The sequence below is a fragment of the Chanos chanos genome, chromosome 3 (genome assembly GCF_902362185.1).
Source record: "Chanos chanos chromosome 3, fChaCha1.1, whole genome shotgun sequence".
In the NCBI taxonomy this organism is placed as follows: Eukaryota; Metazoa; Chordata; class Actinopteri; order Gonorynchiformes; family Chanidae; genus Chanos; species Chanos chanos.
The window spans coordinates 29,468,480-29,494,253 of record NC_044497.1 but is presented as its reverse complement, the minus strand read 5'-3'; the positions used below and the strand labels follow the sequence as shown (position 1 = coordinate 29,494,253).

The 25,774-nt window shown below is 38.8% G+C and overlaps 1 protein-coding gene across 1 annotated transcript; it reads left to right on the top strand.

Moving 5' to 3' along the window:
* Positions 1-570: 570 nt before the first annotated feature.
* LOC115806857 (deoxynucleoside triphosphate triphosphohydrolase SAMHD1-like) lies at positions 571-25,558 on the top strand. The gene is made up of 20 exons (XM_030767718.1): positions 571-798; positions 2,769-2,835; positions 4,939-5,011; positions 5,523-5,683; positions 6,189-6,304; positions 6,637-6,722; positions 6,813-6,959; positions 7,097-7,109; positions 14,214-14,301; positions 14,595-14,703; positions 14,947-15,038; positions 15,145-15,260; positions 15,623-15,762; positions 16,062-16,155; positions 16,287-16,387; positions 16,528-16,668; positions 18,910-18,924; positions 19,655-19,724; positions 24,793-24,900; positions 25,539-25,558. Exons 1-20 carry the CDS (start codon positions 627-629, stop codon positions 25,556-25,558), a joined length of 1,929 nt encoding a protein of 642 aa, XP_030623578.1. The 5' UTR covers positions 571-626.
* The last annotated feature ends 216 nt before the right edge of the window (positions 25,559-25,774 follow it).

The following is a 25,774-nucleotide window of genomic DNA, read 5'->3' as shown; positions in this document are numbered from 1 at the left end:
CTCTTGACGCTCTCGCCGCTCTCAGTGTGAACGTACAGTAACGCTGTGAATTCTTTTTAACAATGAAGCGTATTTTGTTTAAGGTGAAATGATGTCAGCCTGTTATTCGCATCTGTGTGTTCGTTGAGGTTTAGCCTATTTGTCACTTTTAAAATTACTCTGGAGAACATACAAGGCAGTAGGCTATCTTAGTTAATGTCCGACTTATCAGAGTCCTTTTTAAATGCGCTTATTTACAGAGCCAAAAACAAATGCTATAACGATTTTTTATGTTTCAAGGTAGGCCTATCATCAAAATAACCATGACAATAACCACTCTTGGATTCTGTGTAATACTAAATTCTCAGAGAAGTCAACCCCTCTTCTTCTTGTTTCCTTCTGAACGTGGATTTTTTTTCAACCTAGGTTGATTTCTTGGCACTTTTATTCGTTGACTGTACATGCGAAGTGTCTTCGTACCATCCCGCTTCTTACCACCTCTACTGCGCAGCTTGAGGCGGTCCCAACAATGATCCGCGTCTTTTTGTGGCGCTACAGCTGTTGCGTTGGACAAGAAATTCTGTCCATCTGACTTCGCCATCCCCGCTCTCCAATGATCAAAGTCTTATAACTAACAAAAAGCAGGTATGGGGGATCGAAAACGTCCGAGGGAAGAACCAGTAACTGCCAACAGTTTGGTGACCCCCAGAAAGAGAAAAATCTCGCGGCGAGGTGATGATTTTCATGACTGGACTGTTGAGGACACTTGCAGTTACCTTATAGAAGAAGGGTTCAACGAATGGGCAAGTATCTTCAGAGGTAAATAAATTGTAAGCCCGCCTGTTATTTTACAACTCTGTCAGCTATCATATGTGTGTGTCACTGGAGAACATTTGCAAGTTAGAATAGTTCACATAGGCAGGCTATAGCTTATTTGATTCCAGTTCCTTTCAGTACACTGAAAACACAGTGTTTACCGGTTGTAAATTTATGATACGTGGTAAATGGCTGACTGCGGATGAGTTGGTTTCGTTTTCGGTATTACATTGTCGAACACTGTAGTAGCGTACGTCATAAATAGAAAACATAAACATATTCGTTCAGTTTGTATTATCGATAAGTTTGCATTAACGGAGATATCACAAAGTCTTCATCTTTTCCAGTGTGTTAGTTTATATGTGTAGCAAAACCGTAAAATATCCATCAGGTTAAGGGCAATGTCACCTCCGGAGCTGAGTGGCCAATGTACGGGCTGTCTTGGCAGTTATAGCCTACATGTCATGCACAGGTTTAGTGTGCGAATTATAATCTTCGACCAAGCTTGTTTTGCCAAGGATAATAGAAAACTGTGACATTTGCTGTCTTAATGTTCAAACATTAACATCTGAAAACGAATGAACCTGATAATAGCGTCAAACATTTGGGACGTGAAATTTAAGAATTCAGCAGTGTGAATACTTGGGTGGAGTCACAAGCTTTGACAGCGCTGAACAGTCTTCTGAAACCTTTGATGAATGTTTTAGTGCTAACCCCATGTTATAAGGGCACCTGAAACAATGTCAGTGTGCTGGTGTCACAAGAACCTTTTCAGCCTGCTGGGAAGCAGAGCTGGATTTCCCGTTGGTATGTATGGTTGTGATTCTGAAACAGGTAGAAATCTTCCAGTAATTCTGACTAAACAGGGTTAGATCTCTGGTCTTGGCAGGCTGCTAATATAAAACCCATTTGGTCAGCCATGTGAGATGAATATTGCCACTACTTGTTTTCATAAGACTGGTCAAAAGAACTTTCTGGACATGGTTGTTGTTCTTGATGGTCTTTAAAATCTGGTCCATCTGGGGGAGAGTTGTATGTGTTGGTGACACATAGCGTATTGCTAGGGAAGCAAGTGTTCAGAACCATTTAATGTTTGCAGTGGGAACAGCTTTTTCAACTAATTTAGGGTTTGTGGGTAATTAGAGTTGAAGCACAGTCCTTTGGGTGCTGACTGGAGATGTGGGCACTTTTGTCTGAAATTACTTTCTGCAGATTTCTGTGGGCTTACTTTCTTAACAAGCCTCTTCAGTTTCATGATTGAATCACTAGATGTCTAATTATGAAATAAGTCTATATCAAATCACCCTGAGCATGATCAGAGAAGACTTCTACTGGGTTGCGCTGATTATTCACCCTTTAAAGATATCCATCACAATTTATAATTTGGTTATCACTGGTACTGAATGTGCCTGAGGTGATCATTAAGTGTGATGTAAGCATGTTATACTAAACTCCCAAAAAAGAGCATCAAAGTGTTTAAATTTTTGGCTGTTGAAGACTAAAACACTATGTCTTAAAACCCTTTAACCATAGTGCTGACCCTCAGTGTAAATTTGTCACTGTACAATACATCAGGTAACACATCTGTATGCCTGGATGGCCAACCCCGGTTGATGATGTTTCACAGGTACTGAAGTGTTGAATTTATTTGCATGGATTGAGCTCCCAAGAAGATATGTCTTCGACTCTCATGATATCAAAGCCAGCTTCTACCTTTCCCTGCTTATTTACCTGTTTATAACAAGGAGATGGTAATATTATAACTGTAAATTAACAAGCAGTCACTGTGTAAAAATTCATCCTCCATGCCTTCTCCATGTTTCATTTCTATTTGCAGATACAAGAATATTTAGGCAAATTATCATTACAAGGGAAAATGAGTGTCCTTTCAGATAGCAGAGAGAGAAACCATGAACCAATTACTCTGGATTTTTCAGTGTGGTTTAGGAAATTTATTTCTTTTTTTCTCACAGAACAAAAAATCACAGGTGTGGGCTTGCGGTATCTTACTGATGCACTGCTGGAGAAGATGGGGATAGGGTAAGTGACTCTGGGTATATTCATGGTGGTTGGTAATGTGCAGTTAACATGACCTCCAAGAAAAATAGCATTAAAGAATATTTTACCATGAAAATAAACCCCTGCTGGTTGCACCTAGCAAATCACTTCCTCCAAGTCCTGTATGCAGCATCTTGGCATTGTTGTGCCAATGGTATAAGGAAGATCTGGTTAATGGTCCTCTGTGAATATTAGACTTAATATTAATATCACTTCGCTGTAACCATAACCTTATTTTGGAACCTGAACCCAGTGAAATGACTAACCTTAACCCTAACCCTAACCCTAACTCTATTTATAGCTCAGCGTTCCGAACACTGAACCTAGAAATTATTCAGAATAACTCTTCATTAGCCGTACATATAATAAACAGCATTAAAATAGCAAGTACAATAATACTCAAATTCAATACTTCTAGCTAGTTAAGTTCCTGGATCACCACATTCAGTAGCTTGGAAATGTTGAATAAACTGGAAATCAGGTGGAATTTAGGCACATCCGCTATATACACACATACAACAGCATCTAAACTACTCACAAGAAGACAAACAACTAACGGTAGACAATAACAATATCCTCGTTACCTAAAGTATGTGTTAATGAACAACTACATGAGTATGAGGCATTACTCACGAAGAGGCACGCTTAACCAAAAGAATGATCTGAGTGACGTTCTAGTCTAGTAACTTACACACAAAAGGGTCATGAGGACGGAGAGAAAAGGGATGAGGAAGAAGAAGAAGAGCAGGCCCAGCCAAGTTCGGGTATGGGAGACCGGAGTTACCGAGGTTGGCAGTAGGAGACCGTGAGTGAGACTTCGTGTCGTGCCTGGAAAGTCTTTTAGCGTCGCGGATCTTCCATAGCGGTGAACCTGGGCCAATTCTTTTTGGAGATGAGCAGGACAGAATGGACGGACTTACATTACGGCTGATACAACCGGAGCTCAACTGACGCTAACCACGTGTGTGCGGTCATGCGTGACTTTGTATCCCCTCTTTGCCTTGCTCAGAGATGTCTTACTCTCTATTAAAATGCAGTAATAAAAAGTTACAGGATGAATTGGAGTTTCAATGACAAAAGCCTGTCTGTGCCCTTCTCTCATAATGTCTATTTGGAGCTGTCTGTCTCACACCTGTGTCTTCTGCTCAGGCACTACCCTGTCTAACCCCTAAGGCCCTGTTTACCTGTTTCAAGGGGTGCTGCTATCCTTTTTGGGGGTGTCTCTGCCTGAAAGGAGGAGACACTCATTGGAATTTGGAAAGTATTAATTTGAGCTCGGTTGAAATAATTTTACGTAACTTTTTCCCATTATAGAATAGTAAAATTAGTAAAAAAAAAAAGAAAAAGAAGACCAAATATGGTTTCTTTATCATTAAAAACAGTACAGTTACACTGATGGTCATACAATTAGCTGTTCGTGACTTGACATGTGGTTATTTTTAATTCTTACTGCACTTTTATGACTATAGGAATTGTTATGGCTTGATATGCGTATTTAATTGATGATATTGTATGTTGTATGGTATGTTAGTTTCATTTTTCTTTTGTTCTACATAGTTTGTGCCCGAGTGGAGCAATGCAGATGAGGCCTGTGACATAGTCTGAATTCCATTCTTACAGAGAAACTAACGTCCCGTGGTGATCTAGTCACCCTTGCAATTAAATGTTATCAGCATTTGGCCAAATGGTCTGGGGGTTGCTGCGCTAAAACATTGTGCCTGGTGTCTGTTTAGTGTTACAGTGACGGGGTTTCTGTTATGGTGTGCATTGGTCCTGAACGCAGGGAGGCCTGGGCCATAAAGAGAGAACTGGGATCAAAGGGGATAGGGATAGAGAGGCAGAGTGAGAGTGATAGAAATGGATAAGGAAGGGTGAAAAAGAGAGAGAGAGAGTTTACACAACTGCAACTTTAATTACTAAGGAACACTAAAGGTTAACAAATGTCCTGTTCTTTTTGAAAGCTGCATAATGTTTGCCCGACAGCATGAAAGAACAAGTGACTTTTTGAAATCTGGCAAATTTGATCACTCTTGCTCTCCTTCTCTGTTTCTCTGCATGTCCTCCTCTCTCTTTTCCTCAACACAGACCCCTGGGCGTGAGACTAGAGATTCTCCACTCTTTACAGAAACTGTGGCGGATTTCAGCAGATCTGATGAAGGTAGAGCCCATGGTTATTTTGAACTCCTCTCCCATTTTGTTGTATGTTATGGAGAAAAAGGCCTGATTCAGTCAAATTACCATTCCTCAGTTACTATGACAATTGCACTTAACACCTTGATTCAGTTAGGATCAACATTCAGTTAGGATCAACATTCAGTTAGGATCAACATTCAGTCAGGATCAACATTCAGTTAGGATCAACATTCAGTTACGATCAACATTCAGTTAGGATCAGTATTCTGTTCCACAAAGACAGAAACCAGACTACTCAATTTCCTTAATTGTAGTGATATCCTTTGCTTTAATATTAGCCTTAGCTTTTGACTATAAATCTCTGTCTTGGCTGGTTGTATGAATCTGGACCTATGGAAAACTGAGATAAAACTGAAAGTAAACTCCAGCATGCACAGAGCTAAATGAATACTCCATCTTTTCAAAGATCATGTAGAAATTTCGGGGTAACACCTTTAAAGTGTAAAGTTAATGAAGGTTACTCCGACTGAACTCAGGTTTCCAACGACCCCATCCACGGACACATTGAAATACACCCTCTTCTAGTCCGGATCATAGACACACCCCAATTCCAAAGGCTCCAACATATCAAACAACTGGGGGGGACTTATCTGGTTTTTCCTGGAGCATCTCACAACCGTTTTGAACACAGTATTGGGTAAGTTTGTGAGAAACATTAAATCGAGCCATGGATGAAACCAGAGAGTTGATCAAAGCCACTGGATGTTTGTGAATAGTACATGTAGAGAGTCAGGTCCTGGAGAGCTGTGGTGTTTTTCAGTTCAGCTGGCTGGGGTAGTAGGGACTTGAGGATTGGCTTAACCTAGTCCACAGAGCTTTTGAGAAGTCACATGACTGGAAACCAGGGCAAACATGACACTCCTTTTTAGGGCAGGTTGTTGTCAGCACTGGCTTCTGTACAGGAAAGAGTGTGAGTTGTTAGTGAGAAAGTTTGCAGCCCAAAACTGAGCATTCAGTGAAAAAAATCCTCAGCCTCTTATGAGGTTGACAGCATATGAGCAGGTATTTCTTATTTAAGATGACTGCACTCAAAAGGCAAATTACTTGGTTCTTACAGAGACGAAACAATGTTTAGGTGTTCATCTCATAAGAGTAACTGAACTATTCTGAATGTCAACTTTCAAATGCTCTGTTGTGATAAGAGTTGGGCATCTTGCGGGTCGGCTCGTCCAGGCCCTGAATGAAAAGCAACCAGAACTGCTCATAACACGACAGGACATCCTGTGCGTCCAAATCGCCGGTTTGTGCCATGACTTGGGTGAGTACCACACAATGGTGATCAGAAATTACAAACATATGCTTCTTTCTTTCATCTGTGGATACCACAAGATTTTACCTGTTTCTTTATTTTAGAACCTTACAGTTATATAGATGCTTTGTTTAGTTCAGTCACACAAAATAATTTTGGATTTAAGTTCAGCAGGAATGTGGACACAAAAGTCTCTTTTGTGCCTTTAAATTTGAATTCTTTAAAGTGCCAATACCATTCTATTTTTAAGCAGGCGGGTTTTATGGATGCTTTTATGGATCATTTGCATTTTGATACTTAACAGAAATAGAGACAGTTGTTTAAAGACATTTTTTCTCTAGGACATGGCCCATTCTCTTATGTGTATGATGACATGTTTATCCCGAACGTTCGTTCTGACATCAAGTGGAAGGTAAACAATGACCAAGTGTATGCTACTATTTTGTCCCTTTCATCCAAAACGGTCTTGTCCTGGCTTGTGTTTATGTTTCTCCCAGCATAAGGCGGCCTCGCACAGATGTTTGACCACATGGTCAAGGTGAATAATCTGGAGCCTGTAATGAAGGAGCATAGTTTGACCTTGCCTGATGACCTTGTGTTGATTAAGGAGCAAATTGCTGGACCCCTTCATCTCCCAGTCTCAGCCACAGAGGACACAACCCAAGTGAGTCTTTGGCCTTCACATTATATTACCTGAATGATTGGCAAGCGCAAATATTTTTGTGTGCATGTGTGATTGTCTTTTTTAGGTTGTTGTTGACTTGTTTGACTCAAATATTAATTACTATGTCATTTCCCTAGTGGCCTTACAGAGGTAGGTCTGAGGAGAAGTCCTTCCCCTATGAGATTGTAGCAAATAAAAGAAATGGCATTGATGTTGAGAAGTGGGACTATTTTGCCAGGTAACTCCATGACAGAAGGATAATGTTTGTTTTTTGTTTATTTCACACTATATCCATGACAAAGTCTTTAATGTTTTCCTTTACTGTTGTCAGAATAATGTTTTTATCTAGATCACCATTGCTAGTTTTCTGCCTATTGCTGAATGTCAGTAGGATTCTTATTTTTCTAGCGCATTGTTTCTCTATAGCACGTTACTTTCTGAAGTATTCTGTTTCTTTCATGTTGGGTCTGTGCACAGAGACTGTTATCACCTGGGCATCAAGAATAACTTTGATTATCGTCGCTTCCTGAAATTTGCCCGTGTGTGAAGTGGACGGGAAGAAATATATCTGCACCAGAGACAAGGTCCCAGTTTTGCTCCATTCGTGCAGGTGTCATTGACTGATATTGATTGCAACAATACTGCAATGCAACCATTGTATATAATGCTACTTTTCAGTGTCAGTCTTGCAGTCTGTTAAACTGACTTTCCTTTAATGCACTAAGTGAAACTCAAACATTTCCCAGAAATCACACAGTATCTGAACTCAACAATGGAAACAGAAACAGCTGATTGGAAAAACATGCCATTTCACTTAGAGGCTATACCTGGAAACAGTGAGACGACAGGTATATGGGTGGCTACATCGGCCAGTATCTGATTTCAGTATTAAAGTAAGAGAGGGTAACAATACTCCAATGTAGCCAAATGTACATGGTCCTATTATAAAACACCTAAGATCTGCAATAGAACTGATTTTTTTCATGCACAAAGTAAAACTCAGATGCTTCCAAGAAATGAGAAATGTATTGCCAGGCCAATAGTACCCCTTCACTCATGCATGTTGATGATTCTCCTTAATTTGTTCTATTAAATTCGTATGAAATTTCAACTCCTTTTCATCAGTCACCTGAGCTTTAAAAAGACATGTGAGCTTGTTTAATTTTCATAAGCTTTGATCATTCTGGGGGTAGTGTGGCAACAGCTGTTACCAGGCTGCTCTCCACATTCAGCCGCCACCACAAACTGGTCCCGGATAAGTGGCAGACAATGCATGGATGGATGGAGGGAAGGAAGGATGGAACACCTCAGTGCAACGTTCAAACTATCTCAGTAGTGTTTTTCCACGAGACAGCCAGCAGATATCCGTGTGAAGCAGTAGCTGCTCGTGCTCTGATCCACTGTCATGACAAAGATTTTGAAACAGCCTGTGATTCACTGGCCTGGACTGAATGAAATGAATCACCTTTACTGCATCATCCAAAACAGCACTTAACTCAGGGCTCATTCTCTTCCTGGCGAGTGCTTACTGGTGAATAATTCAGTGCATCCACTTTACCATTATCTACTGTTGGTTTCGTCCCTGGCGGCCAACTCATCCTTAACTTTATCGCTTAGGCCATTCAGAAAAACCCCATGGAGTGACGAGTCATTCCAACCAGAATCTGCTGCTAGGATTCGTTATTCCACCGAGTACTCTGCGACGCTCCGAGAACCCTGACGGAGATTAAGCAGGGCGTTTGGCAGCGTCATTACCTTGGACGGGATGATCGAATACCCTCTTCATCTCTGCAACGAAATTAGGATAAGAGGAACTAATGGTGGTTTGGTTCTCAAAAACGGCCGTAGCCCAATCTAAGGCGCTACCCTTCAGCAGGCCCATTATATAAGTGACTCTAGACCGGTCAGAGGAGAAGGTGGATGGTTGCTGTTCGAATACCAAAGTACACTGTAGAAGGAACGCTCGGCATTTACCCAGGTCTCCAGTATAAGGTGCCGGCTCTGGTAGATGAGGCTCTCTAGACTGCGGAGACGGGGGAACCACGGGAGTGGGTTGACTAGGCCGGGCTTCTAGAGTGGAAGGAAACCTCGAGGAAACTATTTCTAGCTGACGGCTGATCTGCGAAACTTGGGCTGACAACGACGAGTGGATGAAACACAACGTGGTTTAAATACTTTGACGTGATGAGGTGACTGATCACAGGTGTGTAGGCAATCTGGAAGTGTAGAGAGAGAGAGAGAGAGGCCACGCCCACAACACACACACGCACAACAGAGAAGACAAACCAACAGGGGGAGCACAGGGAAAGGGAAATACTAGAAACATAAGGAATAGACTGAGAAAATAGCCTTAACCATGACAGTGCTAACATTTATTTTGGGCCAAGACCTCAGGGTTTAAAATGCTATATGCACTATTATACTATAGTACAATATTATAATTTAAATGCAGTTTTTATTTTTATGTTTAATCAAAAATAAGCACAATTTTGTAATATTTCCTCATTTTCTATTTTCTTTTTTTAAGCATTATGCTTTAATTGTGCTCCTTTTCAATTTAAGTTACTATAAATCAGCAGAGGAATGTTTGACTGTGCAGTGTGACAGTTTTACTATTGTAAACTGTTTCTTCAGGTGTATGGTTGGGTTTATTGGGTGAGTTGAATTTTTTTCAGCAAACATAATTCCAAAAGGATTTATGAGATTACATGTTGAAAAGAATGTTATATAATGCCATTTCTGAGTCTCCAGTTTTATAGAAACACTGACATCCATTATCAGCCAACATTATTGTCATGTTTGGTGTTTATTCATTTCATGCACTGACAGACCTTCTGCCTGTTCATTAAAATGAATGGAACACATATCACCCCATTATTTTAATTCACAGGTATGCAAACAGGTTCCTGCCAGTTACTTACACACACTCTTTAATCTCCATTGAGGTAAGTAGAAGAGTGCGTTTACATGACTGGCAGAAACCTGTTTGCATACCTGAGTTTAAATTTCCTGATTCAGAACATGGATGTGATTTTTAAACCATGCACAAATTATTAACACATATGCATGGGTAATCCAAAAAATTAAAGAAACAAACAAAAAACCTTGGTCTGCGGTCATTTGAAAAATGACTGTTTTTAAACCATGTCATATTGGTGAACTCCTCTCCCTCAGGACATATTTATTGATAATTTAGATCCATAATCTAGGTAGTGGTGGCATATGGTCCGTTGAGGGTCAGGCATTGATTATGTTAGGATTCAGATCTGCCTACTTTGTCTTGAACTGTATGAATTGGTCATTTCTCTTCCCCCTTGCGTAGGTGAGAGAGAGTCAAGGAGGGTTCTCAGAGTACAGATGTTACCTTCCGAGACGATAAGGTCAAACTCTAAGACTACCAAGAGCAAGAAAAAAGTGTTCCTCTCTGAGACATGAGAACTAGCTGCAGAGGAGTGTGGAAAGGCTATGTACTCAAAATGTATAATGTCCACATGGTGCAAAACCAAAAAATAAACTGCAAAGACATATTTATTAATATATCTTTATCGACAATACATGTTGAGTTTAAGATGACTGTCAAAGAAAACCATACTGAATGAAGGAAATGGGATATTTGGAAAACTGTTTCAGTTCTTGAAACAAAAGGACAAAAAAAGAGATACCATGTTCTCATGATTATTTCCTATTTCATCACAAGCCTTACAGCAAAGCTAAGGTGATGGGATCAGATTTAAAACAAACATGAAATTAAATACTTGCCACTAATTTTCAATTGGGTTTTTATAGCACCTGTCCTGGACAAAGCCTCACTCAAGTCAGTTCCTGCCCTGTCCAAATGCCATATTATACCACTAACTTGAGTAGATTACTACACCAACAGAAACAGCACTGAAAGTTCCTTACACCACCAGACAAACACATTCAGATCCTTGTAGAAAAATAGTAAAAACAATAAATGTAAACACTGACATTCATTATCAGCCAACATTACTGTAATCTTTGGTGTTTATTCATTTCATTTGCTGACAATCCTTCTGTCTGTTTGTTAAAACAAATGGAGCACATGTCACGCCATTAGTTCCTGCCCTGTCCAAATGCCATGTTATACCACTAACTTGAGTAGATTACTACACCAACAGACACAGCACTGAAAGTTAATTCCCTGTGCCACCAGACAAGCACATTCAGATGCCTATAAGAAAAAACCTTACCCAACCAGTCTTGCAATTTTGCAAAGGATATGGGTGTGGTGCTATGTTTTTATCTTGAAGATATATTGACTCTTCCTCCAGATCAGCTGATATAAATGTAAACTGCGCAGCATATTGTTGGCACGTCATGCACCACTATAAAAGCTCTGTCTGATGCTGTGCTTAAATCACTAAGCAGAACAGACCAGACCAGAAAGCCCTGAGGACCACAGACGAAGCCATAGATACTTTGAGGACAAGAGATCTTAGTTTTAAATATAAATTTACGATTAATACTTGACCATGGCATCAGATGGCACAGATGAACAGAATACAAAGGTAAGTCAGTGTCATGACGCACAGATATTTTTTTTATTCCTGAACATTTGGATAGTGGCCATTCTGGCTTTATAAAATTCACCAGACTTCAGACTATAACAGTGTCACATTCCACAGCTATGATAGTGGGTGCTTCTTTCTTATAGTGTCAGATATTGGTTTCTCATGGGGTCAGATATCTGGTTTGTACCCTTCAGTCCAAATGAAAAAAATATTTATGGGATAGCAAATGCAAAAGATAAAGCATTAATTCTTGAGTGATAATTTACCATTATTTGAGATGAATCTCAAAATTTGCTGAATATTTTTTTTACATTTGTCACTGTCTGAATTTTATTAAATATCATACCTAAACATTTGATAGGTTAGATCAAAATGCAACATTTAATAAATGCTGAATGACATTTAATAAGTATCTGAATTTTTTTCAGAAATGTAGAAAACATTCTTCACATTTAAAAAATTGTGAAACGTTGTTCCTCATTTAACAATGTTTTTTGCAATGTGATACATGTGTTTAAATTTTTCACATTCAATAAATGTACACAATTTTCCATGTTTGACAAACATTTTCTGGATTTAATAAATATGCAAAAACAGCCAGATTATGAGTATAGTCTGAGCACGTATATGGAAGCTTACAGGGATCCTACACAAAGCAACCCCTCAAATCATAGAATAAACTAGATCTGAAATTGCCTCTCTCTTAAATTGCCTCTCTCTTAATGAAGATAGCCCCTTTACAGAATAAAAAATATGGTTTACTGAGCATAGCAAGTGGTTGAGAATTAAAGGTCCAAGGCAGAATGGGCTATTTTTAGATCAAGAGTTAGATGGTTGTACACGGGTGAACAGAACTACTCTTTAATTTTTAACTCCTTTTTAATTTTGAGAGCATCAAAGCAAAACCAATACAGTTCAACAGTTCTAAAACAATCATTATGCTACTGTTGATTACTCTCAAACTGTCTCTTAAAATATTAATGGATAAAGATATAGATATAAATGTAGATATAGATATAGATACAGATATAGACATAGATACAGATATAGATAAAGATATAGATATAGATATCGATAAAACAAGATTAGTATTGGGGAGTGTGAGTACAGGATCCCCTGCAGCATATCATAAAAGGTAAGTACAAGTTTCAATTAAACCATTCTGTTATTAGTCCTTTCTGATGCATGGCTAACTTTAATATTCCCTTAGCTTATCAATGATCCCATTCATGGACACATTGAACTACACCCTCTGCTGGTCCGTATCATAGACACACCCCAGTTCCAGAGGCTTCGACATATCAAACAACTGGGAGGTGTTTACTGGGTGTATCCTGGAGCATCTCACAACCGCTTTGAACATTCAATTGGGTATGTCTGCGAGGCAGATTAACTTGAAGCTTCAAATGTGTTCAGGAGGCCAAAGAACTGCAAAGATGGCAACTTTTAAATAGTGGTTCAAATGTAAGACATGTGCTGCCAAACAGCACAGGCATCCAAAATCTTTCCTTTTTTTAATCCATACTGAATGACAGTATTTTTTCTTTAAAGATTAATTATGAAATGCCATGTTACTGCTGTGAGTTTTTTCTCTTAACTTATAGCAATAGTTTGTTGGTGTATAGGTTTTCTTCATGCAGCTACTGGTGAAAAATATACATTGAAGTTATTTAATATTTTTTAAATATTTTGAGAACGATTTAAAGGTTATGCCTGACCGCCATATTAATATGCTAATCAGACCTGTGGATTATGTTGGAAAGGGTTTGTCACCTCGCAGGTGAGTTGGCCAGGATGCTGAGTGTGAAGCAACCAGACCTGAGAATAGACAAACAAGACATTCTGTGTGTTCAAATTGCTGGACTGTGCCATGACTTAGGTAAGTGCCTTAAAGTCGTCTAAATAAATAAACACTGCTTGACCTCAAATATTTGATAGAAAACTGGGCAATCAAAGTCATATTTTTCTAATTAGGAACATTATATGCAGGATACTTACGAATGTGAGCTATAATCAATTTACTGGCCATTAGTTAATTAATTATGTTAGCTTGTTTCTTATAGCTATAATGACCAGTCAGTCAGTTATAGTAAAAATTAATTTTAGTTTGTTTTGCTTGTTTGTTTGCTTATTGTCTGCTTAAACAAGCTCTGATCCTTTGCAGTGCCAGCTCTATGCAGTTCTGAGCTTGAGTTCTGAGCTTGCAGTTTTTCTACAGAACATTATGCTGTGTTCAAATTTGTAATTGTTGGCAGAGTAGACTATTTAGACTCATTTTTCTTTCAGGACATGGCCCATTCTCTCATTTATATGACAAGATGTTTATCCCTAAAGTTGATCCTGGCACCAAGTGGAAGGTACACAACAACCGTATACCCTGTTTTTCACCCCCTTGTTCCATAATGGTCCTGCAGTAACGTTCTCTGTATGTTTCTTGTAGCATGAGGAGGCCTCAGTGGAGATGTTCAACCACATGGTCAAGGAGAACAATCTAGAGCCTGAGATGAAGAAGCATAAGTTGAAACTGCCTGAAGATCTTAAATTCATTAGGGAACAGATTCACCCAAAAGTGAGATTAGCGAACGAAGTCGGTTGAGCTAAACTGCACCAAACACGGCATTCTTTAATCTTTACATTATCTGACCATATATGTAGGCGTTTGTTTGACTTAAATATTATAACATAATTATTACTATGTCATTTCCCTAGCCACCTCTCACAGGAAGACCTAAGGAGAAGGCCTTTCTCTATGAGATTGTGGCAAATAAGAGAAATGGCATTGATGTTGATAAATGGGACTATTTTGCTAGGTAGGTTTTTAATTTATTTTTATTTTTATCCTTTAATGTTAAGTGTTAGTAAAGCCTGCACTCACCATTTAGTGCTTAACATTTTGTAGGTGACACTCATATTTCATTATTATCACTTAGTATCTGACTACTTTAGGAGGCTTAACTGAAATTCTAGTTTTGTCGGTGAAGCACATGTACTTGACCTTTATCCTTTAACACTACAGTTTATTACTTGTTTGACCAGCCTGGTTTGCTTGTTGGTTATGGGTTGCTGACGGGTTAGGTTTCTCTTATGCTGTGTTTCTGCACAGAGATTGTTATCACCTTGGTCTCCAGAACAATTTTGATCATCGCCGTTTTCTGAAGTTTGCCCGTGTCTGTGAGGTGGACAGCGAGAAACAGATTTGTACCAGAAACAAGGTCCCGCATTGACTCTTTTTAATTGGCCTCACATCCCAAAAGACAAAACGCAGTAATACTATGGTCAGTCAAAATTATACAATAGTTTTTAGTACTTTTATAAAATAACTCAAAACTGAATTCTTTAAAATCAAAGTTCAAAGTATCATTGTGCCATTACATTTCCTCAATTTCAATGTGAATATTAAATTTAGTGTGACCGACTTTGTAGCATTTTAAAATTTTGTTTCTTGTTTTGTACAGGAGGCACATAATATATATGATTTGTTTGAAACTCGTACGTCTCTGCATCGTACAGCCTACCAGCACAGAGTGAGCAGTCTCATTGAGCACATGTCAGTATCTTCAAAATTGCCACAGTTCAAACACAAGAAATATTGAATTTACATGAACTCCAGTGTCCTCCGATTCACTGGCCTTCATTTTTGTTTTCGGTATTAGGATTGCAGAGGCCTTTGTGAAGGCTGATCCCTACATTCACATCCAGGACTCCGGGGGAAAGAGGTTCTCTATCTCTAAAGCCAAAGATGACATGGAGGCCTACACCAAACTTACAGGTCAGCTATAGTTCGATCTATACATCTGCAATATTCTCTCAGTGTTTTGGCTACTTGAAAGAATTTTTTATTGCCATTCATCCACAAGAGTACAGCAGCTTAAGATACTGAGTAGAAAAGGCACACGCCAAAACAATCACTGGTGTCATACCAGTTTCCATATTTCAGTCACAGCCTGGAGAATGTCCTCTTAGCTGCATCCAGAATACCTTTTTCCATTGCTGTGCTCTTATTGTTTGAGAGAGAAGACACGCACTGCTTTGCATTGCTGACTTTGCTTTGTTATCCTCAGTCTAAGAGTGACATCTGCAGCCCTGGTCCTCACCCTTAACCTTCAAATCTCTTTAACATTGCCCCTCTAGACCACATATTTGAAAAAATCCTTTACTCCTCCTCTCCGGAGCTGACGAAAGCAAGAGACATCCTCCAGAAGATCATCTGCAGACAGCTCTACAAATTTGTTGGGGAGACCCACCCAACAGATTTTGATGAAAACTTGCAGGTCAGCAAAGGGAGGGCATAGTCACTAAGCCCAACCCAACTATTGATTACTGACTGTGCAGCTCATCTGTGAAGGTTAAGACTGAAGTCGGATGGCCCTGGACCTTTTGATAACATGCTTTAGGATGCTTTAGGCATGCCTCTGATGTGTATTGGAATTTGAAAAGAAGAAGAGATACAATGGAAAACAATGAACCATGATGAATGATTCCTAACAAAGCTTAGTAAATGACAGGGAAAAAGGTTTATTGGCTTCCTTAGTAATTTTTCCCTTGGTAAAACATGTTTGTCTTTTTAAAGAAATGCTATTCAGACATGGCAAAAGGCTTGGCACGCTCCAAACCACACAACATAGACACTGAGCTGAAAGCTAAGGACTTTATGGTCATTGTAAGTCAACGGTTCTTTCTCTGAACAGTCTTTTTTCTCTGAGCTGTTTAACATCTGATTTTAGTCTTTTGTTGTTCTGTTCAGTACCACCCCAGTATTTTACAACTTTACCTGAAACTTCTGCTCATCAGGTAGTTAATTTTGACTATGGTATGAAGGACAAGAACCCAATCGAGGATCTCCACTTCTACAGCAAGTACAATCAGAATGTAGCCAAAAAGATCCCCAAAGAACAGGTAGCTGCAAATCTCACCACATCTTTCATCTTCATCTTTCATCTTCATCAAAAAATGGTGGTGTGCCATGAGAGATAAACATATCAGTAAACACCAGTGTGACTGGGCCTTTGGGGTCATGCGATCTGCTTTTCCAACAGGTCTCCAAACTCCTGCCAGAGAAGTTTGCTGAACAGTTGATCAGGGTGTACTGTAAGAAGACAGATGAGAAGAGCATTGAGGCAGCCAAGAAGTACTTTGAACAATGGCGCAAAAATGGTGCAGAAACTTTTGTGCCAGAGGTAACTTTAAATTCTGTGGTTTATCATTCAGCCTAATCAGCACCCATTTACCTACCCCTTTCCTTCACCTGATTTATTTGAGACAGAGAGAGACAGTGCACACATGCGCGCACACACACACACACACACACACATACATACACAAACTCACACATGCACAGAGAGAGAGAGAGAGAGAGAGAGAGAGAGAGAGAGAGAGAATTATCTTCTATTTGTATGCTTCTGCTGTGTCTGAACATGGGAGATACTGGGGATAGCAATAAATAATATGCCTATCATTTTACAGGATGATGGTGATGATGAAAGTGAAGATGATGGCGATGATCCTGCACTACCCCCCTGTAACAACACATGCCTGGTGCATTGCGAAGAAAAAAAATAAAAAGCAATGGGGGGTAATTCAGACCATTCATATCACCTGAGAAAATTAAACATATCCAACCATATTTGTAGTCTGAGATATTACACCTGCCACTAGATGCTCATATTGTTGCTCTTATTACTTCTGTGTTCTTTAATGCAAGACAATATTGAAGGATGAAGCCGTTCCAGCTGAAAAATTGTCGTGCCAGTGTCTTGTCTTCTCTCTCTCTCTCTCTCTCTCTCTCTCTCCTCTTTTCTTTCTCTCAAAATTAATTTAGTCATTTAGCAGATGTGATGTGATTTTTATGCATTTTAGTGTAGCCCCACTGCACTAATTGACATAATATTTTACAAAAAATTGGAATTTGATGAAAAAATGGATTGCCCCTTAACTACAGTGCCATTACTATACTAGCATGTACTGATTTCTATTAATGCTTATTATAATTAACCTTTTTCCACTGTTTCAGTGATATGCAGTTTCAGTAGTAACTAAGCATGATATAATAACGGGAAAGAGATGTCTGTCAGTTTTTGTTGTTGTTTTTTTTTTTATCCTGAACTTGCTGTAACTGTATCATCCAAATATAAGTGTAGTATTCTAATAAGGGATGTGTATGTATCCTGCTGGGGTTATGGGGTTATTGTCTTTATTTAACATTGTCTATCACACTAACACACTGTCATATTCATGAAATGTTCTTTATCCTCTTACACTAATAGGTGGATGAATACATAGTATGTAATACCTATAAATAAAAGTGAAACAGATCATTTCTCTGTCCATCTCTATCTCTCTGATTCTCTCACTCACACACACATTTTTGTTATTTGGTCAATGGCAGTCCTACCTTTGTTTCCACCCAGCACCCTGTGATTAAGAACACCCCAGTTATACACACACACACACACACACACACTCCCAGCGACTCCTTGGGGTGTTCCATTTTTCTGTGTGTGTGTGTGTGTGTGTGTGTGTGTGTGTGTGTGTGTGTGTGCGCGCGCACATGACATGACTAGACAGTTTGGTTCTGACCATTGTCCTGATTGGCTCTGCTTTACCAGCGTTGAGAGCCTTCACATAAAAAGGAGGAAATGTGACAATACACTCAGATCATCATTCTCTGAAACTAGATGTAATTCTTTACAGAAGCAAACTTACATCAGCTTGGTAAAAATGCTGACAATTGTTAAACCTGTGATGGAGAAGCATGCTTTGAATAAGCCTGATGATCTTGTGTTCATTGTGGTCATTGATGGTTTGGTTGTTGTTGACTTAAACATTACTGTTTCATTTCCATAGTGGTCATACAAAGGCAGACCTGAGGAGAAGTCCTTCCTCTATGAGATGGCGTTAACTGAACAAAATGGCACTTGTAAGAGCCGGATTTTGTTAAAGTGATTTTTGTTCATAGTGTTTTTGCTTTTGGATGGTGCCGGTTTTGTTGTGCTGCCGTGTGCATGTGGAGGTGGCTGTCAGTTGTGGAGTCGCACGTGGGCACGCTAAATTTACCCTTTAGCGTGCCCACGTGAAAGAAGTGGCTTAATTATAACACAGAACCGAACTTTTGCCACTATAGCACTGATGTGGATAAATGGGACTATTTTGCCAGGTAGGTCCATGACAGTACTGCAAGATGTAGTTATTGATTTTTGATTCATTTGATGGTAGTTTTACTAGAGGCTTTTGTCATCTTACATGCCTCTCTTTAGGGTCACATTTGACTGTTTTTGAAATACACTACCACTTTCATAATGTTGACTTTTTTGTCATTTGCGAAGCATTTTCATCATTTCTACGTAGAAATGGACACTCAGTGAATTTTCCATCCATTAACTCACGTGTTTCATTTATCTCACACTGTGTTTTTGTTTAAGGATTGCTATCACAAAGTAAGAATTTCATTGTACAGTGCAACTGCCTGTTTTGCTGTGCACATGACAATAAAACTCTTGAATCTTGAATCTTGAATCACCTCGGTATCTAGAATAACTCTGACCATCGCCATTTCATTCAATTTGCCCATGTCTGGGTAAGGGAAAGAAATATATCTGCACCAGAGATAAGGTGGTAATTCAAATGTGGACATGAAGAATTAAAGATTAATTTAAAAAAATTTAATTATGTATATGGACTGAGCAGCATCTGTTTGTTTCTTTTCCACATTTGTCAAGAGATAGCCTGAAGGACATAAATAAATATTATGTGTAATTACCTTTACTACTATTGTGCAAATCTTTTCTTACAGGAAGTTGAAAGTTTCAATGGTATGTTTCATACTTGCTACTGTCTGACCGGAACACTTACCAGCATAAAGTGGTCAACATCATTGAGACCATTTAAGTGTGTCCCCCACACAAAATATCTCCAGTACAACCAAACAATGAGTTTACAAGTCTTAGCAATGACTTGTTTATTGTATATTCACACAAAAGATTCAAGAGACTTATTTGTCACATGCTTGATTATACAAGAACAACAGCAGAGAAATTAATTGATGAATTAATTAATTCTCTTTCTCCCTCCTGGATTTTGTCTAGTCTTACTCATGGGTGTTATTAATGATTCTGTATATTAGGCTAACAGAGACCTTTGTGAAGGCTGATCCCTACACTGATCCAGGGCTCTGGGGGAAAGATGTTCTCCATCTCCTCAGCCATAGATGACATGGAGGCCTACACCAAACTCACAGGTCAGCTACTGTACCATCTGTGTTTTTGCAATGTTCTTTCCAAGTTATTCTGGCTGTTGTACTTTATTAAAATTCATTCATTTGTGCAGCTTCAGTAACTTTTTTTTTCTTATTGCCTTAGACCAAGATAGGGCACACTCTGTTTTGTACTGCTGACTTTGTTATCCTCAGTCACAGAATGAAATTCATAACCTTCTAATATCCTTCACTCCTCCTCTCCGGAGCTAAAGGAAACAAGAGAAATCTTCCTGAATATCATCTGCAGACGACTCTACAAGTGTGTTGGGCAGAGCCAGCCAGACATGTATGTGGAAGTCTCACAGGACAGTACAGGCAGTGCTTGGTCATGCAGAGTCACCGAACTATTTATTATTGCCTGACTGTGCACATGTCTGAATTTGAAAAGAGGAAAAAGAAAATACTACACGTGATGAAGCCCAGCTGTGCAACCAGTAATGAGGAAGATGATGGCATTGAGCATCTGAGGGATACAGCCTGATCCACCATGAAAGTTGAAGGGAATGTGAAGACCGGTCTCTTTCCTCCTAATATGGAGATTCACCTCCCTGAATGTCCTTAGCACCAGATGTCACCTGTTGACATGAGCGCTTACGCCTATCTAAGGCCAAGAGCTAAGAGTTTAAAATGTTATGTTGTAAAAATACTTCATTTCAATATTCATTTTAAACACATAGGAGTTCTTTTTTCTATTTCTGTTTTCTACTTGTTTTTCAGTGCCTTATGACTGATTTAATGGCAAAGAAACAAGCAAGGAGAGTCTTTGGGAGAGGACAAAAGTTACCCAGTTTGACAAAGTGTGTTCTGTCATTTGGGCACTCTCAGTTTCTCCCTCATTTAATCTACCTCTGACACCCTGTTCTTTTCAAAAACAGGATCATCTCAACTCAGCATCTCAGAGATGATACTGTTTATGATCACATCAACCCAAAGGCAAAGTTTGAAAAATATGAGCAGAGAGAGAATGACTTTGAGATTCGGTATTAAGGTTGTTCAGTAGGTCAGAAAGTTGACAGCACTTGGTTTCAGTTGTTGTTATTTGTTACTTGAGCAGCACTCAGGGTCATTTGAGGGTCATCATTAGTTTTATTAGGTTTTGACCTCTAACATTTTATTGCCAGTTAATACACACAGGCATTATGTCAGATAATTACTGTAATAGAGATACAATTGTTTTTGCATAAATTACCTGCTAATATGTTCTGCTTCGTTTCCATTTTTTTTAAATGCCCTGTTTTTTTTGTTTTGTTTTGAAAGCCTGGTCTCTTGGAATGTTAACGTCCACGTTCCTTGCACACGCTCCACCTATCAGTTATGAGTTATCTGTTATCAGCCTTGGACTTTTGTTTAACAGCCTTCCCTGACTTCTGACCGGAGTTTTATCATTGATTCTATGGTGAACCAATGAATAAAATTATGCACTTTGTGTTTAAAAGAAGAAGAGGAAAAAACGTGTCACAAATAAGAAACATATTTTGTGTTCACTGAGACATGAAAGAAATCATATCATTTGGCAGAAAGTGAAACTTGAACCTTTTTCTCTGTGTCCTCTCATGACCCCACCCTGCAGTGAGAGTTATCAACTGAAGGCTGGCACACAATTCTCAGTGTCGTTCTGAATCTCCCAGTCTTTTGTGGCAATATAGTGCTAAATTGATCTAGAATTTATTTATCCTCATTATTACTCTTTTTAATATCCTCTTAAAAGCATATTCTTGTTACTATAAAACTGTTCTCATGCTATCCTTTCAACTATTCACCATGCCATGTTTTCATCTATTCTTCTTTAACATTTTATTGCCAGTTATACACACAGTCATTCAGTAACATAATTACTGCAATACAGAGATAAAATGATCTCCTGTCTGTCTATTAAACGACTGTTATAAACCTATTAAAGAAGTCTACTGCTGCCATTGTCACCACCTCTTTTCCTAAACACGTGTTCCAAAATCTCGCAGAAAGTATCAGGGCTGTAGAGTCACTACACAAAACCTTTGACTCCGACTCTGACTCCTACTGCTCAGTTTATGGTACTACTGACTCTGACTCCGACTCCACTAACCCAAATTTGCTTCCAATTCCAACTCCAACTCTACGACTCCAACTCCGACTCCACAGCCCTGGGAAATATGCTGTCCTTTTTCTTTTGTTCCATCAACCCTCTTGTCTGTCCAACCGTCCTCCCTCAATCTATTTTTTCTTCGTATTATTGCACTCACAGTGTTATTCTATACAAGTAATTCTTTCCAGTCTGTTCAGCATACTAGTCTTATTTTAGACGACTCTGCATTCTCTATTTAGCATGTTCTCCTCTCAGAACTACATTTTCCACATACCCTCTTTTGTGTATCTCCACTCAAACCCATAAAAATTCTCTATGTGCTTAAGAGCCATGATTCACAAATGCAGTTTTACACTTGGTGACTGGAATTTTTTAAGTATATGCCTCTTATATTTACAAGTTAAAATTATAGCAAGACACTGAACAGTGAAAATGATTTTACGCTGTAATTGAAAAGCCTTTGATTGTCATGTGACTTTTAATGGCAAGGTGTAGTACAGAGCATGTAGGACCTCTTCCTCTATGTATGTGTCTGAGGTTCATGCGTAATGCAACACATTATCCAACTGCTTGTGACACATACATTTTCTGTGTTTTTGACCATGTACCTAGTCGACTGATGAAACCAGTGCAAAATAAACAAACTTCTTTATTTTGAACTATATTTACAACGGTTACTATTTACACTAAGAATACTGCAATCACTACACATACCACACTATGTACACTACAGTCAGAAGAATGATTGCTCAGTGCCGTCATTTTGTTCAAGGTGAAATGCTGTCTGTCTGCCATGTGCTTTATTAGACGCAAAATGATACTAACAGTACATCAGTTGATCTTTGGAAAAACAGTCAAACAAAGAAAAAAAGCATTCAGTTCTCCAGTGATTTGAGGACTGGCTTATCCAAGTCCACAGAGCTTTTGAGAAGTCACATGACTGGTGACCAGGGCAAATATGAAACTCTTTTTTTTTATGGCACGTTGTTGTCAGCACTAGCGAGAAAAATCCACAGCCTTTTTCAGGGCTAACATATGAACAGCTAGTTCTTAACTAAACTCAAAAGGCAACGTACTTGTTTTTTACAAAGATAAAACAATGTTCAGTTGTTCACCTTATAAGAATTACTGAACTCTTCTGAATGTTAACTTTTGAATGTTCTGTTGTAATAAGGGTTGAGCATCTTGCGAGTCAGCTCATCCAGGCCCTGAAAGAGAAGCAACCAGAACTGCTCATAACATGACAGGACACCCTGTGCGTCCAAATCACCAGTTTGTGCCATGACTTGGGTGAGTACCACACACTGGCAATCAGAAATTACAAATATGCGCCTCTTCTTTCATCTGTGGATACCACAAGATTTCAGTCAGTTCAGTCACACAAAATGTTTTTGGATTAAGTTCAGCAGGAATCTTGACACAAAAGCCACTTTTGTGGCTTCAAATTTGCTTTTAAGCAGGCTGCTTTTATGGATAGTTTTATGGATCATTTGCATTTTTATACTAAACAGAAATAGAGACAGTTCTTTAAATACATTTTCATTTTCATTTGTTTATTGTACATTTCACAGTATGTCTAAGACAAAATCTTTAAGTTTTCTTTAGTGTTGTCAAAATAATGTGCTTTTTAACTAGATCCCCAGTGGTAATTTTTCACCTGTTGCAGAGTGTCAGTGAGTTTCTTATTTTTCTGAACAAGGTACATTGTTTCTCTATACCACATGCTACTCTCTGAAGTATTCTATTTCTTTCATGTTGGGTCTGTGCACAGAGACTGTTATCACCTGGGCATCAAGAATAACTTTGATTATCGTCACTTCCTGAAATTTGCCCGTGTGTGAGGTGGACAGGAAGAAATATATCTGTACTAGAGACAAGGTCCCAGTTTTGCTGTATTCGTGCAGGTTTCATTGATTGATACTGATTGCAACAGTACTGCAATGCAACCAGTGTTTATAATGCTACGTCAGTCCTGCAGTCTGTTAATCTGACTTTCCTTTAATGCACTAAGTGAAACTCAAATATTTCCCAGAAATCACACAGTATCTCAACTCAACAATGGAAATAGAAACAGCTGATTGGAAAAATATGCCATTTGAAACAAAGCAATGTAGGTTTAATAGTTGCATTTTGTCTTCATTAAACTCCATGGAGAGATGCTCAAAGCATAAATAATACAGAATATAACATTGTGTTACTTCTACACTGAACACGAGACGACAGGTATATTGGTGGCTAAATCAGCTAGTAACTGATTTCAGTATTAAAGTAAGAGAGAGTAACAATACTCCAATGTAGCCAAATGTACATGGTCCTATTACAAAACACCTTAGATCTGCAATAGAACTGATTTTTTTCATGCACAAAGTGAATCTCAGATGCTTCAAAGAAATGAGAAATGTCAATGCTTTCTTACTTTGTCTATGCCAGAGAGTAGTAGTAAGCAGTCACAATGTCATAGCATATCATCATGTTGACCTCAGACAGATAATTATGGTGCAAGGGGGGTGGGGGTACTGGGGGGATTGAATTATATGTATCTATGATAGAAGTTTGACTCTAAATACCTCCAGTATTCGTGCCAGGACTTAACTCTCAAACATTGTCTTTAATCATCTTCACAGCTGCATGAATAATTTTCAGCTGTTTCCTACAGGAGGTGGGTAAGCTTTACGATATGTTTCATACTCACAACTGTCTGCATCGGAATGCTTACCATCACAAAGTGGTCAACATCATTGAGACCATGTGAATGTGTCCTCCAAAAAACCCCCAGCTCAGACACAAACACGTTACAACACATTATAACATGGCTGACTAGTGCCCTCTCTTTCTTCAGCCTCCACACATTCATCAACACAAACAGTTTTTTACTGTATATTCAAAATTTTTGGTTTCTCTTTCTATCCTTGCCTTTGTGGAAATATGTTTATTTCTCTTCTCACTCATGGGTGTTGTCAATGACTCTGTGAATTACAATAACAGGGGCTTTCATGAAGGCTGATCTCCACATTCAGATCCAGGGCTCTGGAGGAAAGATATTCACCACCTCCTCAGCCATATATGACATGGAGGCCTACACCAAACAGACAGGTCAACTACCTTACAATCTGTGCATGACACGCAATTTGATATGATGCACAGAGACCACCATGGACCCCCTGCAGGACATTTGTGGGACTCTGTACAAGTGCACTGTAGACACTACAGATGCCACATTAATTGAATGTATGCTCTAAACCCTACTAACATACCCGGGATCTCATATGGCCATCAGTGGGTTCCTCTTTCACATGGCTTTATAATCTTTGCATGATTTATATATGTGTGAGAACTCCTCAAAATATTGGAATAACTGTATTTTTAACTGAAATATTTGTATTGAAATCATATGTACAGTTCAGTAATTGGTTCAAATGATAGAGGAACCAAGGTAACACCAGTCAAGGGATTTGGAATCATACAAATTACATTGAGTTATAACACAACATAAAGCTGACCTTCCATTCACTTTTGCATTAAATGTTTTCAATATTATTCCTTCCCACATCACAAAAACAAGTTATCCTAAAAGCAAATTGTGAGAGACTTGTTTGTTATGCTATATTACATGGAGCTGAAGTTGTTTTTTGGAGCAGTTACCCTCTAAAGAACAATATTTCCTCATTGGTGTAGAGAGAAGTCAGAGCACATCCACTTAAAGTGACATCTGTAACACTCTTGTACCTCAGCCTTCACCTATTCCTCCTAATCGATTTGCCTTTTTCCTTCTTAGACCATGTTTTTCAACAGATGCTCTACTCCTCCTCTCAGAAACTGAAGGATGCAAGAGAAATCATCCAGTACATTCTTTGCATTATGCTTTAATCATGCTCTTTTTTGACTTAAGTTACTAAAATCTACAGAGGACTGTTTGACAGTTTTATTACTGTAAACTGCTTCTTCAGGTGTACAGTTGGATTTATTG

Bases quoted from the DNA above. Each gene is read 5' to 3' on its own strand.
- LOC115806857 (XM_030767718.1), top strand. From the start codon at position 627: ATGGGGGATCGAAAACGTCCGAGGGAAGAACCAGTAACTGCCAACAGT. The intron at 6,305-6,636 runs GTGAGTACCACA...TTTTTTCTCTAG, and splicing joins CGGTTTGTGCCATGACTTGG to GACATGGCCCATTCTCTTAT. The intron at 24,901-25,538 runs GTCAACTACCTT...CTTGTACCTCAG, and splicing joins GGCCTACACCAAACAGACAG to CCTTCACCTATTCCTCCTAA.